At 40.0% G+C, this 17512-nt stretch overlaps 1 protein-coding gene across 2 annotated transcripts in view; it reads left to right on the plus strand.

Annotated features, from left to right (window-relative positions):
- The window catches only part of mtmr6 (myotubularin related protein 6), a 36964-nt gene that overhangs the window by 688 nt on the left and 18764 nt on the right, over positions 1–17512 (plus strand). For both annotated transcript variants that reach the window (XM_067986037.1, XM_067986038.1), the window contains exons 2-8: positions 3305–3427; positions 9732–9894; positions 11576–11733; positions 13998–14126; positions 14970–15104; positions 15249–15381; positions 16723–16832. In XM_067986037.1, coding sequence (XP_067842138.1) covers positions 3305–3427; positions 9732–9894; positions 11576–11733; positions 13998–14126; positions 14970–15104; positions 15249–15381; positions 16723–16832 — 951 coding nt within the window. The remainder of the gene's footprint in view (positions 1–3304; positions 3428–9731; positions 9895–11575; positions 11734–13997; positions 14127–14969; positions 15105–15248; positions 15382–16722; positions 16833–17512) is intronic.

The raw sequence follows: 17512 nt of genomic DNA on the forward strand, positions 1-17512 counted from the left end.
AAATTTGCGAAGAAGCTTGTTCCTTTGAAAATGGGAACTGTCCATGTCTTTTTTTGTACTTTTTATCACTTGTCCTGTTCCAATTCTTCTATTAGTACTTTTCAACTTGGCTTTTACTATTTGATGTTGAACTAAAGTTGGGAGTGACCTGTCAAACCAGCCTATTTTGAGAATGATTAGGCAAGGAATTGCCATCTTCAATAAATAGTGACACATTTCCTTTAACTTCATAAATCTTCTAGTGACTATCTCTTGTCAAACAGTGAATTATTTTTGAACAACTCTATCTTACTCTCCTGCATTGATGCTGTAAATGCTCAATCTGTAAATTATAACTTAATCACTTCAGTAACCACAATGCTTTATTAATTGGGTGCCAAACTTGATAAGTGATTTCTTCTGAATAGCATCTTGGTTCATTTTTGAAATGGACATAGCACAAAAAGTCAATTTGGCCAACAAGTCTTTTTCCACACTAGCCACATTCCCCTCAATTCCACATATCTTTGCTGTAAGTCTCTTTTTGGCACCTTATCACATTCTGAAAACTATAAATGCTGCTTGCCAACTTGTTTTTTTTAAAAGGCTGTGGCATTTTGCAGAAAAAAAGAACAACCCTGTTTGTAATCATAAAGTACATGATATGATTGGGTGTGTATAGTTAAATGTGCTATTTTTGGATTTGATTGATGTGATGTTGAAATTGCACAAACCTCTTTTTAGACAGTAAGCAGACAGAGAAATCAGTCTAGGCTGAATTTGAATTCAACGACCAGAGCTGAAAGAAGATTATAGATATTTAATCAGTGACAGCACTATGTCAGTATTCAGGAACCAAATAGCATCACAGTTGCCCACTGCGCAGCAAATATATCTGTGGCAGTAGAACTAAGCCTGCCTGAGAACTCACCAGAGGGCGTCATTCACACTTTGAACCACAATTTTATGGTGTGTCCTGATTTATTATCTTCCCTTGGGCAGAACAATGTTGGATGGAGGAGGATGAAAAGGGTTGGTTCTCCATTACTATTAGAATGTAAAGTTGCTATTTCTGAACATATTTCTCTAATTGTATTGAGTATTACCAACAAATAATCAACTGAAATAATGCCTGACTGTGTTACTAGGTTTGGAATATAATATAAAGGTTCTGTCTTGCAATTCTTAAATCCCCATTAGGCAAGTTACCTCCACCTAGGGCCTCTGCTTTTCTGTAACATACAAGATGCATGAGATTTGTTTGGGGTTATTCAAAATTCTTTATTTACACGGTCTCCTTTTGTGAGTATATGTGGCCCTGATCACCAAAGATGGAGGAGAGTGGGTTCTGATAACCATGTGAGTGAAACTTGAGTAATTTATGTAACATTACAACTTTTGGTTTATGTTAACACCTTGTAACATTCTTAAGGCATTATTAAAATAACATTTTTGTATTTTTCTTTTTGAGGCTTTTCTGTTAGAATCCGTATCTCATTTTAGAATTACAGATGTCTTGGTTTGTTCAAAATCTCAAAGCAACAGGAAGAGATATTTTACGTGGTTTTTTTTATAGAAGAATTGCTAAGCTTTACATAACTGTATTTTCATTGTTATGCTATTGACTTGGCACTGGTGCTTTTTTTTGCCCATTAGTGAGTGTTTTTAGAATTCTGATGTAGCCATTACACTGCCATAAGTTGAGATGTCGTGTTTGTTCAGTGAAATGAGTTTTTTTATATACACACATTTCCTGTACTTCTAAGAAGTAGCACTTAATTTCTTCCTCCTGTCAAGCTATTTTTGTTATGTCTGCCTGTCGTTTTTAAATGATAACCCATATATTTATCCTCTATCTCTCTCTCTGGCTGAGTCCTGCCAGCTCCGAGGTAGGTGGCGCTGTGTTTGTCAGTCCTTCTACTTCCTATTTACACAGTAGATGATGCTGTGCTCTCAGTACTGCCACACCTGAGGCCCATTAAATTTCGACCTCTTGACGCTTTAATTCTGATGCCATGTTCCTTTCTTTGAGTGGGATCGGGATTAAGTTTCTTCAATGCTTTGGGTGCTTTTGACAATATTAAGTTATTTATATTCTTTGAAATGCTTAACAGAGGAACCTGGCTTTTCAGACTGCAGAGGCAGGATTCCCTATAGTGGGTTCTAATGCTTTTATATAAACCCTGCTGCTTTCTGCCTACAGCCCACCCCTCACCCGTCTGAATGTTGTGACCCCTGTCACGACCCTGGATCCTACCCCCCCCCACTTTCCCATTGATACTTTTGGAAGTGTTTAAGAAATAAAACTGGTTCTCACAAATTGGATTTTGATATTGCATGAATGGGGTTCCCTAAAGAGGATTCCCACACAAATGGAACTGTTTGCTATTTAAATAAAACAGGGCTTTCCAGCATAGAATGGGAAAGAACTGGAGAATTTTTACTAAGTCTGGGAGTCGGAGAGGAAGATATCTCCTTCACTGCTCTCCACACCAAGTGGCTGTGCCCTCCACACCTCTCTGTTCTCTCCTATTGCCTCTCCCTAGCTCCAACCTGAATGCCTAATTCTCTCCCCACTCCCTTGTGATGTTACAGAAAGTTCCTGAGGCCCATTTATTTCTTCCCCTTTGCTATTCCATGCAACATTGTTGTCACCTAGCAAAGCATCATAGAATTTTACAGCACAGGAAAAGGCCATTCAGCCCATTATGCCTATGCTGCCTCATACTTTGACAATCCCTCCAGTCCTCACTTCCTGGTACTCCCTTCACAAGTGCTACCAAATCCCGCATCATCCCAACAAGTTCTCCCAGAATCTCGCATCGGCTCTGTGTCCCAGATACCAGGACATTCCCCAATGCTTCCAGATCCAAACACCACTCTTCCAGCACTGCTACCCCCGATGCACTATTCCCAGACCTTGGAACCGCTACCATCCCAGAACTCCCATCCCAGATGCTGCCAGGTAAAATATTGTCTTAACATCCAGTAGCACTCTTATGTATGCTTTTGTTACTTACAACTCTAGGGTACAACCTGTGTACTAGCACAATTGCAACTTTGCTGATGTACAAGTTGTAGGTGTGAGTTTTACACTGGTGCACAGGATTTTATGATGGTTAATTTTTAAAAATTTAGCTGAAAGTGCAATAAGTATAGTGAGGATGTTATGCAGTATTTAAAAACAAAGTTAATAACTTGAGTAATTTGGTCCTGTCTGTACTATGAGTTATGGGGCATCCACACCTGTAAAGCCTATTACTTAACTCTATTCCCTTACTGCGTTCTTCATTTGTCATAATTGTTTCTAAAATCTTTCTTGCAGGTGGAGCAGGTGAAGTTATTAGATCGCTTCAGAAGTAACAAGTCAATTACTGGAACCTTGTATCTGACTGCAACCCATTTAATTTATAGGGAGCTGACTACAGTCAATCCAAAGGAAATTTGGGTATGTGCTTAATGATGCTTGAAGTTTGCTCCTTTTGTATAAAGAAAATTTCCAATACTGAAAATCATGAAGTAAAGTTACAACAATGGAGTAAGGCACCCGAGAATTTATTTACTAACTCACAAAATAAGTATAACTTTTCAGCATTTTAGTTAGAAAACCAAGCTGATGAAATATGTTTTGTAAAATCATGTTATTGTAATAAGAGTATTATAATTAATTTTCTTTGAACTAGGTGTTTTGCTCTTTTTTCCCAAATATTTCACTCCCTTAGGTCTCCAAGCTATAGACCATTTCCTGGCTGCAAATGTAGACAGGTGACTACTACCAGGCCCTCTCCTCTCTAGCCAGCTGTTAGTAAATGTGCGAGAGAGGCTAAGTTGATCAACTTAGTTTTTTTTCTCTTTTTGGGGAAGCAACTGAATTTAGCACTCTCCCCACTAATTGTACAGTCAAAATTAAGTATGTACCTTGTAAGAACTTCCAGGTGCAAATGTGCTCGTCTGGAATAGTGTGTTGGAGCTCTCATTTCATGGCAGTATGCTGTGCCCATTTTGATCCTCTTTACTGTTATAGCTTTGTCTCGAGTCTATTACTTTGAATCATTTTGATGCATAAAATACAACTGCAATAAATAAGGTGACGTGAGGTTCATAATATTACTTTGATTTTAGGATTAGATGCAGACTGCAGCACTTATGGTAAACATCATTGTAGTTTTAAGACATTGGAGTATTCAAGTGGTAATATATTTTCCCACTGGTGTCAAATTGAAATCCATGCCCCACAGAGTTAGCAATGCCAAGAGTTGTGCCAGTGTAACTTTGGCTGTTGAAAAATGTGAATCTAGGTTGCCTTTCTTTCCCATTTTATCCTTCTCTTACCATACAATTGTCTTGTTGCTTGTCACTCTTGCCATCTCCATGGCCTTGATTATGTGAGAATCTCATTATTTTGTAATTATGTTTTACCAATACAATACAATAGAAAATATAAAGCTATGTCCATTGAATAAATTGTTTGGATTTCATCTCCAAAACAAAGTACAAGGCAGACGGTTTCTTGACTTTTTTTGGTGACTTCTTAGTCTCCAAGTGCTAAAACTTTAAATACAACAAAATCTTGACTAGTCAGGTTTGATCACATTTCAAATTTGTTGTGGCCTAAGGCAATCTCTTTCCATCTCAGAAATGTACATTTTTATAGCAACTTGCAACATAAAATGTTCCAAAGTACTTCACAGTATTTCAAGTACTGGATGCTGCACTATCTTGGGAGAAAGGATAGAGGAGGTGACTGAACACATTGTCAAAGAAGTAGGTTCTAAGGAGGCCTTTGAAGGAGGGGAGGGAGGTAGGTTCTAAGGAGGCCTTTTGAAGGAGGGGAGGGAGGGAGGTAGGTTCTAAGGAGGTGAGGGAGGTAGGTTCGGAGGAGGCTTGTGAGGGAGGTAGGTTCTAAGGAGGCTTTTGAAGGAGGAAGCAAAGCAGAATGCTTTAGGGAGAATGTCCAGGGTGTAGGGCCAAAACTGTTGAAAGCTTTGAGATTGAAGATGGTGCAGAGAAGAGGGGTTGGGGGGTGCAAAGAGGGGCCAGTATTGGAAGAGCAAAGGACACATACTGGAACATACGGCCTGACCATGTTGCAAGTTGGGGATGGGCAAAGCCATGGAGCAGCTTGTAGATAAGGACAGCATTTGAGTTTGAAGCTCAAATTGGGATCATTGAGCTGTTGTTGAGGTGGGAGGAGATTAGAATTGGGGGCTTGGGTGTGGAGGTTTTGGCAAGGGCTAAACTGAATGGTTTCAGTCTTACTGTTAAGTTGAAGAAAGTTCTTGCTAACCCTTGACTTGATGTCAGATAAGCTTTCGGATATCTGTGACAGTCACGCAGTGGAGCTGTTTGATGTCAGCATACATGTGAAAGCTGACCCCGTGCTTACTGAAGAGCAATATATGGACATGGAAAAGAAGGAGGCTAAGGAAGAAACCTTGGTACACTCAATGTGACCATGTGGGCAGAGAAGAAGCCATTGCAGGAGATATGCTTGCTATATTGGGACAGGTAAGAGTGGAACCAAGCAAGGGCCATGCCACAGAGGTGGATGAGAGAGTGGAGGCAGTGAAGGGGGACTGAGTGGTCGATCATGTTGAACACCTTGGAGGTCAGAGGTTGGAGATAAGGTACTAGTGGGAGAGGACAGTGGATTTGAGAGTGCACTTCTCAGCATTTAATCTTTGTTGCAAACCATGTCATTAGAAAATAGGTAGGATATTGGCTTCAGCTGCCATAATATTAGGTTATGGCTACATGAGAATAAAAGTGAACAATAAGCCTGTGTGGTCATCTGTTAATTTGAGACGTGGCTTGTCTCTTAAGCGACCCTCTGGAGAATTTTGCCTGTTGTAATGGTCCCACTATGTCTTCCTAAGGTGCTCTTTTGTAAGCTTCTTCTCATTTCCTTTAAGAATCCTCAGTGCCATTGCAATCTAGTATTATCAAGTAAGTTCTGGTGTTTAGTGTGGCAGGTGGCACCTAGTGAATTATGAAGCTGCGAAACAAGCTATCAGGCTACTTTGTTTGCTAACTGCTTGCTTTATGGTTGCTCTCAACCAAAGTCCTGAATTTTCCACTAGAATTATGACAGATGACTTATGTAACTGTAGCAGATGGCAGAAGAAAATTTCTCGAGCTACTTCGCTGGCTTTCCTCTTGTCCTGCCACAGGGGGCACAAAATATGTCAGAAATAAATCATACAACAAAGCTTCCTTTATTTGCAGCATAGCACTGCGGGATGCAGGGGATACGAATTTGTCTCTGGCATTCAAGGTAGCACAGAAACCGCCTGCCACTATACTGTGCCAGGTCTCTGAAGCCTGTTGCAATCAAACTGCTCCTGCTAACCTCTCCTCTCCATTCCACTGGACTGCCTGGCAGAGGCCAGAAAATTGCCTGGCATCGAGGTACATTGTTGTGTTAGGTGAAGTCCCACCCTGCTGCACTTCCACTGACATAACATTTGAACAGAAGTTCTAGGCCAAAATGTTTCCAAGCAGCTGTTTGAAATTCAGATTTAGTTTCCACCTCACTTAAATTCCTAATAAATACAAATTATTACGGCTTGTTTAGAAACGCTCTTCAAGTTCCTTTGTGTTAGTTTAATGTTTATAAATTATGGTGCTTAATATCATAAGTTGCTAAATTAACTATCGATGGTCAGCATAGTGGATGATGTAACTACTCCATGCAGTGTCGATTGCTGAGAAGGTGGCCAACCTGCTCTCAAACCTTTGATGTGCTGCTCAGCAACTAGTCATAAGGAAGTAGACAAATATGGCCTGTAGATGACTCTCCCTTTATTACATTTTTATCCTCTGTAGAGAAGTGCTTGATCTCTACAACGATTCATCACAATGTTGCGGCTGGCACTGACCTTGGCACGTTCCACTGCTCCATGTCAGAACACATCTGTGCTGCCTGTAATAAACATTTTTGAGAACTATAACCATATAGTCCTGTGAATATCTTAAACGCACATTTTAGACAAGCCTGGCTGCATTTAAACAGAAGGACAGCTGTGATGGCAAACATTGGGGGAGTGCTGTAATTTTTTTCTTCCCTGGAAGCAACATTGTGTTTACTCCTTAAAGGTATTTGTTAGGTCATTCTCAGGGTCATGACAGGAATGTAATCTATATCCTGAACTGCGCTAATGGTCTTCTCCACAAATGTAAGTGCTTGAAATGTTACCTAGTCCAAAATCTTGTGTGACCTGGACTTTGAATTTCTATTGTCATTCTGATTTAATGAGCGATCTCATTCGCTAGTTTTTAGTTGGTTGACTTCACTGTTTGGATGTGTGCAGCCCTTCCCATCACGTGAGAAATTCATTCTTGGACCACTGTTGCAGAGTTTCAACACCAATTTTAAAGCTGTCTTTTGCTAGATTCTGTTCTCGATTCTAGTCACAGCAAATGAATTTGGCACTCTTAACTGCTTTCACAGATGACATCACCCAATTGAACAAATATTAGAATACATTTTATAATTTTGAGTTTGTTGTAACAATGGTGGGCTGTTGGGATACAGATGTCATCACATAATCTATGTATTGTTTACACCGTGATGCCTCCAAACTCAGCCTGGCATGAATCTATCCTGAAGGCATACTGAAGCTGCATAGAATTTGGCACCATTTGCACATATAGTTAAAATAGATTCCAGTAGATCCTGTATTTGTTCTGGTGTTTTACTGGGGCCATACTGAAATTCATCCAGTCCAATGCCTAACCCTCTATTGAGGGAATAGCTGGTTCAACACACATTTGCAGACAGATCCTGATGTGCAAGGTAAACTTTCTGTACAGATGTTTGTACCTGTCCCACATTCAGGGTCTGTACTGGCAGAAAGTGACTCAGTTCAAATTCAGATAGTTATTATTTCAAAGCACAGAGACTTGTGAGCAATTTCTATATTGTCTCATTTGATTCATTTAGGAACAGGAGTAGGCCATTCATCTCCAAGTCTGTTACGCCATTTTATTAGATCATGGCTGATCTGTACCTCAACTCCATATCCCTTTATACCCTTGCCTAACAAAAATCAAGCAATCTCAGTCTTAAAAATTTCAATTGACCCAGCATCCACAGCCTTTTTGGGGGGAGGAAGTTTCAAATTTCCACTACCCTTTGTGTGAAAAAGTGCTTCCTGATAACACTCCTAAATGGCCTAATTTTAATTTTAAGATTGTGCCCCCTTGTTCTGGATTCCCCCACCAGAGGAAATAGTTTCTCTGTATCTATCAAATCGAATCCTTTTACCATTTTAATCACCCCGATTAGATTACCCCACAGCATTCTAAATTCAGAGGAACACAAACCAAGTTTATGCAACCAGGCCTCACATTTAACCCTTTAAACCCCAGTATCATTCTGGTGAATCTGGGCTGCACCCTCTCCAAGACCAATATATCTTTCCTGAGATTTGGTGCCCAAAACTGAATGCAGTACTCCAGATGGGATCTTACCAAGGCTCTATACAACTGAAGCATAACTTTCTGCCTATGTATTCTAGTCCCTTGAGATAAAGGCCAACATTCTATTAGCCCTTTTGATTACTTTTTGTACCTGCACTAGCTTTTAGTGATTTGTGTACCTGAACACACTCATCTCTTTGCTCCTCCACAGTTTCTAGTCTCTTGCCATTAAGAAAATATTGTGATTTGTCTTTCTTGGAACCAAAGTGGATGACCCTACACTTCCCAACATTAAACTCCATCTGCCACAGTTTTGCCCACTCACTTAGTCTGTCTGTCCTTTTGTAACTGCTCCTAACTTAGTGTAATCTGCAAACATATATATACAACTCTCTATTCCTTCATCCAAGTCATTGATATATATGGTGAAAAGCTGAGGCCCTAGTACAGATCCCTGGGGAACACCACTTGACACATCCTGCCAATCAGTGTACATTCTCGTTATCCCTACTCTCTGTCTCCTGCCCCCCCAATGAATTATATTTTTCCTTTTCAAATTTGTCTGATATTTCCATATCATGAGCGCTTCTCATGATGGCTGGTTGAGAGGCATTCTGAACATTTCAAATGGTAAGATTTTTCCTTGACACAAAAATCCAAAGCAATCTCATTTGTATCTTTCTCCCATACTATTGCTGTAGCTACATAGAGGGCTTGTCAGTTAAGTGCTGTGTAGGTTGTAGCTTCTGATGTGCTTTTTTATCTTGTGAAAAAAATTGATTAAAACTTACAGGTATTAAATGTGCACATGACTTCCTTTAATATTTGGGAAAATTATTTTTAATTGTTTCTTGTTACAAAAAGAATATTTTGGGATGGGGTAACTTAGAGAATTAAAAGATATTTATATCACACTGCTAAACTGAATGCCGTTAGTTTGCACAAATCAGTAACTTAGATGTGAGCAAAAGCTTTGCAAAGGGTACTGCCTATTGGTGCAATCTTTTGTAAGCTTAAATCACAGGAATTAAGGGCAAAAGGAGGTCCATCCTATTTATGTGGGTGTTAATTCTTTAACTGGAGCTATCTATGGCAATTCCATTTCCCTGCCCTTTCACTGTATCCTATCATAGTTTTTCTTTTGAAATGTGTCCTGTTGTAATGACATTGGTTAAACATCAGAAGTGGACGCTTTAGCTACTTTAATCTTTTTTTCCTCTTTCCGTCTCCACCCCCAAATAGTGGGACAAAGGAAATGATTAATTGCATGTTACAGTATTTGAACATTTATGAACATTTTTACATTTCTATATTTAATCACTATTCTTTAGATAATGCATCATCACATTTCCGTCGTAGAAAAACTTTCTCTGACAACAGTTGGATGTCCACTAGCAATTCAGTGCAAGAATTTTCGAGTCATTCACTTCATCATTCCAAGAGAAAGGGACTGTCATGACATTTACAACTCTCTGCTCAAGCTCTCGCGACCAGGTATGTATGTTAGTTGATAAGGTGGTTAATGTAACCAGTTTTCATTCATTTCCTAGTGAGGCAAAATTTATATTGTAGCTTTGTTGTTAATTTGGGACATAAGATTTCAGGAAGCATTCCCAGTTATGAAACATAACTTTCCACAGTTTTTACCACTTATTAGACATCCTTATCTTAGAAAAAAATGAGGTGCGTACTTATTTATCATACCCTGTTTAGTACATACTGCATATAAGATTCACAAGCTAATTCTGTTAAGTTGGACAGTTATTGGGAATAGTTACCTCAGGCAGTTTGCAATTAGAATGTGGCCACTGCCTCTTCTGACTGCTTCTACTCTTCTATAGCTAACTCACACCAAGTCGTGGGTAATTAATGGGAAAGACTACTACAAGGGATCCAGCTAAAGACATGTTGGGAGAAGATTTACTCTGAACTGCAATAAATTCCTAAACTTGTTTGTAAAAAAAACAGATTTACAATTTTGCAATACATAGTGCACAGAGAAAATCTTCCCCTCTGCTTACTTTTAATAACTGTTTTTGTGGATGGGGTAGAAAGTCACTCGTATTTGGAAACACTTTGGGAGGACGCTTGCTTTTTTTTGAAATAGGCCCGCACACTAGCCAATAAGGAGAAAACTGCTGCCCAGTGGCATGAAGTGGTTATGGGAGTTAGGAGCACCCCCCCCCCCCCCACCCAAAAGGTGCCAGTTCTACCTGGGTGGTGAAGTAGATTAACTCGTTGCCCTTTCATATCTGGGACCAATTATTTAACCCAGGCCAGACTGATTCAGTAGATGACTCTTCTATGTGAAATGAATTTGGGTAGTCTCAACTGAGTCCCTAGAGGCTATGGACCCATATTACAGAACTATTCATAATTCTGAATCGCACAGATAGCTGCCATGGGAAATTGGAGCATTCATGCTGGTATAGTAATGGGTGCTATTTTGAGATTTGAATGGAGGGAGTTTTATTGTGCAACTAACTTGTACTAAACCTGACTTGGTTGTACTTGCTGAACACTCAATTTGAGCTCATACAAAATATTTTTTTTTGTTAAGTCACATGAATGCCTTTATGCACTTCATTTCGTCTCCCTCAGGCATTAATCAAGTGGTCAGCTGGGTTAACAGCTCCTGTTCATCTGCCAATGTTACTCTTGAGTCAACCACTGGATGGTGTGCAAGAGCAACCCATAGTTTCTGGGTCATTGTCTCCGATCTCTCATTACTTCTCTGTACTTATCTGTAGGAGAAACACTTGTCTTCATTTCTGCCTCTTGCAATAGCATAACTGGCATTTTGAACTCATCATGTGCGAAAGGGTATAATGCAAATTCCAAATTCTATCACTGTATGGCATAATGCCTTCCTGATACTGCTGCTAAGATTTTTGCATGCAACTTTAGTTATTATGATCATTGTCTCTAGTTACAATATCTGTTCTGCAGAGTTGTAATCTTGTAATTATGAGCAATGTATATAATTTTTCCAATTATTTTAAATATACGATTTAATTGTCTTTAAACATGATCAATACTTTATATTCTGCCAAATTAAGGTTTTATCTCTTAGACTAAGTGTATGGGAGTGTAGAACAGATGTTAATTTCTGTCATCTATTCCTAACAAGTGCTTGAAGACAATATAAGCATTTAAATATATCCTTTAATTTCAGTAAAGTACGATGACCTGTATGCATTCTCATACAATCCTAAGACGACTGAATATGAGAGGGCAATGGGCTGGAAGGTCATTAATTTAAATGATGAATATCGACGTATGGGAATCCCAAATGATATCTGGCAATTAACTGATGTAAACCGGGGTTACAAGGTAAGAGGGCATTGGAAAGTGATGGAGTGTATAACATTTATTGGAACTACTAATTTAAAGAGGAACATAATTAACTTTCTGTGCTATTACTGCCTTAATATGAACATTTAGATAAAAGGAGCACTCTGGGGTGTAGCAGGTTAGCAGCAACACATCTGAACAAAAGTTGTGTACACACACTTGCTTCATTGTGTTCTGATTGGTAGTTCATATAATCTCTGCCCCAAGTATCCACCTATGCTGATCACCAACCAAGAGGATGGTGAGATAATGTACCCAGTTCTCTGGCAGTGCTGGTCTTGAGTTGACCACCGGGGAGTGCACCACCACCACAACAACAACTTGCATTTATATAGCACCTTTTAACATAGTCAAACGTCCCAAGGCTTCACAGGAGCGATTATCAAACAAAATTTGACACCGAGCCACGACAGGTGACAAGAAGCTTGGTCAAAGAGGTAGGTTTTAAGGCGCGTCTTAGAGGTAAAGAGGTGGAGAGGTTTAGGAAGGGAATTCCAGAGCTTAGAGTCTAGGCAGCTAAAGGCACGGCCGCCAGTGATGGGGCGATTAAAATCAGGGATGCGCAAGAGGCAACAGTTGGTGGAGCACAGAGATCTTGGAGGGTTGTAGGGCTGGTGGAGGTGACAGAGATAGGGTGAGGCGAGGCCACGGAAGGATTTGAAAACAAGGATGAGAATTTTAAAATCAAGGCATTCCCGGAACCAGGGCCAATGTAGGTCAGCGAGTGCAGGGGTGATGGGTGAACGGGACTTGGTGCGAGTTAGGATACGGCCAGCAGAGTTTTGTATGAGCTCAAGTTTATGAAGGGTGGAAGATGGGAGGTTGGCCAGGAGAACATTGGAATAGTTGAGTGTAGCAGTAACAAAGGCATGGATGAGGGTTTCAGCAGCAGATGAGCTGAGGCAGGGGTGGAGATGGGCAATATTAGAGGTGGAAGTATGTGGTCTTGGTATTGGAGCGGATATATGGTTGGAAGCTCATCTCGGTCAGCTAGCATGCCAAGGTTGCGAATGGTCTGGTTCAGCCTCAGACAGTGGCCAGGGGGAGGGATAGAGTCAGTGGCTAGGGAATGGAGTTTGTGGCGGGGACCAAAGACAACAGCTTTGGTCTTCCCAATATTTTGTTGGAGGAAATTTTTGCTCATCCAGTCAGACAAGCAGTGTGACAAATGAGAGACAGTAGAGGGGTCGAGAGAGGTGGTGGTGAGGTCGAGCTATGTGTCGTCAGCGTACATGTGGAATCTGATGTTGTGGTTTTGGATGATGTCGCCAAGGGGCAGCATGTAGATGTGAAATAAGAGGCGACCAAGGATAGACCCTTGGGGGACTCCAGAGGTAATGGTGAGGGAGTGGGAAGAGAAGCCATTGCAGGTGATTCTCTGATAATGACTGGATAGATAAGAATGGAACCAGGTGAGCCCAGTCTCTCACAGCTGGACAATGGAGGAGAGGCATTGGAGAAGGATGGTGTGGTCAACCATGCCAAAGGCTGCAGATAGGTCGAGAAGGATGAGGAGGGATAGTTTTCCATGGTCACAGTGACATCGGATGTCATTTCTGATTTTGATAAGGGCTGTTTCAGGGATGGAAACCTGACAACAACTTGGATGCGACACTCTTCTTCCTTCTTTATTGCTTGCTCGCATTTATTTTCTATCTTTCCTTCCTGTAGGAGCTGCTTATTCTTTGTTCTGCTCCTCCTTCCCCACCACCATAGTGCAGCCATGACTGGAAAATTGTTCTGTAGGGAATCACGGACACATACTCCAGGATTTGTTGCCTTGTCACTTAAACATTTAAAAAATACTGTGATCCTCCTTCATTTTGCATAATATGGAATTGTTTGTTTAAGAGGCGGCTAATGTATTTGATACTCAAAGGTTCAATAAAAACACTTTTTTCCTAATTAAGAACCCGCATAGTCATTTCCCACTTAGAAGACAAGACTAAAATGTTAACAGTTCATTGTAACTCTTTTGTAATGTTTTCATTTTTAAAACCAATCTGATATTGGAACTCACTTTAAAATATCTTTTATTTCAAATAGCTGTAAAATGGCATTCCTACTTGTTTAAATTTGTAATCTCTGTAAATTGATCAAATTAAATTTTATGTTGCAACATAAAGCCAGTGTTTGCAAATCTTTATTTAAAAAAAAACAACTGTGGATAGTGAGTATTTCTTTACTCTGGGATCTTTAGCTATTTTATTTCATAAATATCCTTGTTCTTTTTCCACCAATAGGTTTGTGATACATACCCAACAGACTTATATGTTCCCAGATGTGTCAGTAAGCCCATTATAGTTGGGAGTTCCAAGTTCAGGAGCAAAGGAAGATTCCCTACATTGTCCTATTTTTTCCACCAAAAGCAGGTATGATTAAGTGATGATGCATAGAGGAGTGTATTCATGTTGGTTGTAGTCATGCCACTAGCATGCATACTAGAGTAGCCTAATAAGTTCCCACAGTTACCTTTTTCTCTCGAAGTGACTGACTCTTCATGGATTATCAAAACAATACAAGAAAGAAAAGCATATTCTACAAATGTGTGGAGAGAGTATTGAAAGAAACTACAGGGAAGGATACAGGAATCTTTCATTAAAAAAAATCAAAGAGGCAGAAGAACAAAGAGAAAACCAGAAATAGAAACTAGAAGCCAAATGCAGCAGTCAGAATTTTAAAAAAATAACAGCAGGAGGGCTTTCAAAGAATAATTGTGATCACTTAAGGATGCAGTCAGGAGCAAAATTGAAGATCAACTAAAATTAAACAAACTAAATGAATTCTTCCTCTGCTGTCAAACTGCTTGCCTGACATCCAGTCTTTGATGAGCTGCAATTTCCTCCACTGCCTCTGTGCTGTCAGACAATTGATGTCCAGCCAGATCTGGTGATGGGTGGTTAAATCAGTTGTGTGCCCGATAAGCTCAAGTCTGTGCCTGTTGGATTTGAGGGAGTGAAGATGGCGGCAATACCATGAGGAACAACCAGGATGGGTGGGGGTAAAGGTTTTACTGGGGAGAAGGCTATCAAAGATTAAGGATGCGCTAAATGGTAAAATAGCTCTACTTATCTTTGTGTTCAACAGCTCCCCATAGATATATGAATGAGATCAGACACTCGGGAAAGTTAAGATTGAAGCTGCCTGATACAGTGCCCTACATTAAACAAACCTTAGTTGCTTCACTAACCATTAGCTTTTTGTTCTCATTCCAGGCAGCCATATGCAGATGCAGTCAGCCATTATCCGGCTTTAGTGCCAGGTGTCTAGAAGATGAGCACATGCTGCAAGCTATAAGTAAAGCCAATCCCAACAGCCACTTCATGTATGTAATGGATACAAGGCCAAAAGTACGTGTAAATCTTAGCTTTAATAATTTGTCAATTCCCATTTATTCCAAGGTATAATTTACCAGTGATCTTTAACAACGAAATACTGCACTACTACTGGTTTTATATGAATTATCACAATAGATTTATTTTTATATTTTTCAGTTGAATGCAATGGCAAATCGAGCTGCAGGTAAAGGATATGAAAATGAAGACAACTATTCCAATATTAGGTTCCAGTTTGTTGGGATTGAAAACATTCATGTAATGAGAGCGAGCTTGCAGAAAGTCAATGAAGGTATGTTCTGTAATGCTGTTTCTACAGGGTGGTACGGAACCCATCCCGGACCTCGGGCTTAATCCCTTCCTGCGTTCTCCCTGCTTTCTTCCTTTTGAAGACGATGAAGCATGCTGGGCTATATTTCCATTCGCAATGAAGCTCATTTGAACCGTACCAAGGTGTAGATTCTTTGTGCGTGAGCCAAGATGGTAAGATTCAGCAGGCTATTTGAGTCCAATCCTGTCCTTGCCTGCCATCTGCATGTGAGCTGGGATCACTGGACATCAGTCAGGAGATGGAACTTTGGCTAATAATCTGTTCATTATTTCAAATCCCCTGATCCAGCCCAGGGATTCTGAGACCAATTATAATTTCCACATTGTTGTCTTCGCTGAGCTCAGCTACTCAACATAGGTCAGGGATGGAAGCTGGGACATAGCTGGTCTTTGTGGCTAAGTATCGCACCATCTTGTAATTTAGGTAATTTTTTTTAATTCTGTGGAATTTTTCCATCAGTAAGGAATGCTCTATTCTTTAGTCTTCCTAAAGTTATGGCTCTGCTGCTAAGAGAGGTAGATATTCTACCCTGCCTTCCACCAGTGACATATTTGGTTATTCAAGGTGGAGTAGGGAGGCACACGATATTTCCCAGATAGGACCTTTTCATTCGGTTTTCTTTCCTGCAGCTACTGCTTGGCTTCCCACAGCTTGGTGTGACTTTGACTGGGGACTGAATGGAATGAGGCATTGAATCTGTGTCTTCTCACTCTGTGGTACTGAGTGTTAGTGCTTCAGTGCCATGGAGCCTCTTGGGCCTAGAGGATTATTGCACACGATGGAGAAAAAAACTAATGTTCTAGGTGTGGACCTTTTGAGTTTTAACGTGGGGTCCATTTTCAAAATGTCAACTCCTCTGTTCTCTCCACAGATGCTGCCTGACCTGTTGATTGTTTCCAGTATTTTCTGTTTTTGTTTGTTTTTTTGGCAGCTGGTTTATTTTTGCTTTTTTTACATATAAAAAAATTAGCCACATGTCTATTCCTGCTCCTACAGAAGTCCAGCAAGGAAAATGAGATACTGTAATGGAGTTCTTCAACTTGATATATAAATGAGACTATCTTTTAAGGGTTACTGCTTCTGCAGTGTTCACCTTGTGTATTAATTTATTTCGGGCAGATTCAAGTATAAAATAAAACAGATGTTGAGAAAAATCCCTTTTTGCTCCTTTCTGTGTAACAGATGAAGAGAAACTTGTTCACTTAATTGTAGTTGAAGAAGCAAGAAATATGTTACTTTTACCAAGTGTGCAACGAAAAAGATAATTTGAATTGAGCTGAATATGTATTTTCCTGTTTTTAGTGTGTGGAACCAAAGCTTTGGCTCTGAACGACTTCTTATGTGGTTTGGAGAGTTCTGGATGGCTTCGCCACATAAAAGCTGTGTTGGATGCTGCTGCACTTCTTGCTAAAGTACATGTGGTTTCATAATATATATTTTTAAACTTAAGTAACTTTTATAGACAGAAAGGAAATGGTTTACCTAATAATTTAGCATGTAAAGGAAGAATATAGCTTCATGAACAAGTAAACAAGCATAAGGCACAAGTTCAGTGTGTATTACAAAGCTGGGATGGACTTCACTAGACTCAAAGCTTTTTTTCTCCTTTGCTGGTTATTTTCTTCTCTCCCTTCCCTCTGTCCTGAAATAATTGCCTACTTGTTGGGATATGGTTCTGCTGGCACTAGTCACCTTCCAGTACCTTACCTACGGCCATGTTTTATGTTTGAGCCCAGGCCATAAATGTTGGTAGACTATTCCACCACAAGGAGCATCACACCAAACTTGATAGTGCCCTAATCCGACATCTGTATATGTATACTAGCAAGATAAAAATCACGAGCAAGAGCTCATGTTGTCCTCCTTTACCACCTCCCCACCCCACACACACACACACCCTAGGGGCACTGAATCAATTATATCTTTATTTCTGCCTTGAATAACGTCAACTGACCCAGCACAAATTGGAGATCGAATCTTAGATCTTCCTGGCTGAACTCCTTATTTCCCTAATCAGCTGACCTTTGGAGAGCATAAAGCTGTTTAGAGTCTAACCCTAAACCATGGTGTAGGTGATGAGCAGTCAGTTTTG

The sequence above is a fragment of the Heptranchias perlo genome, chromosome 6 (assembly GCF_035084215.1).
Source record: "Heptranchias perlo isolate sHepPer1 chromosome 6, sHepPer1.hap1, whole genome shotgun sequence".
Lineage (NCBI taxonomy): Eukaryota > Metazoa > Chordata > Chondrichthyes > Hexanchiformes > Hexanchidae > Heptranchias > Heptranchias perlo.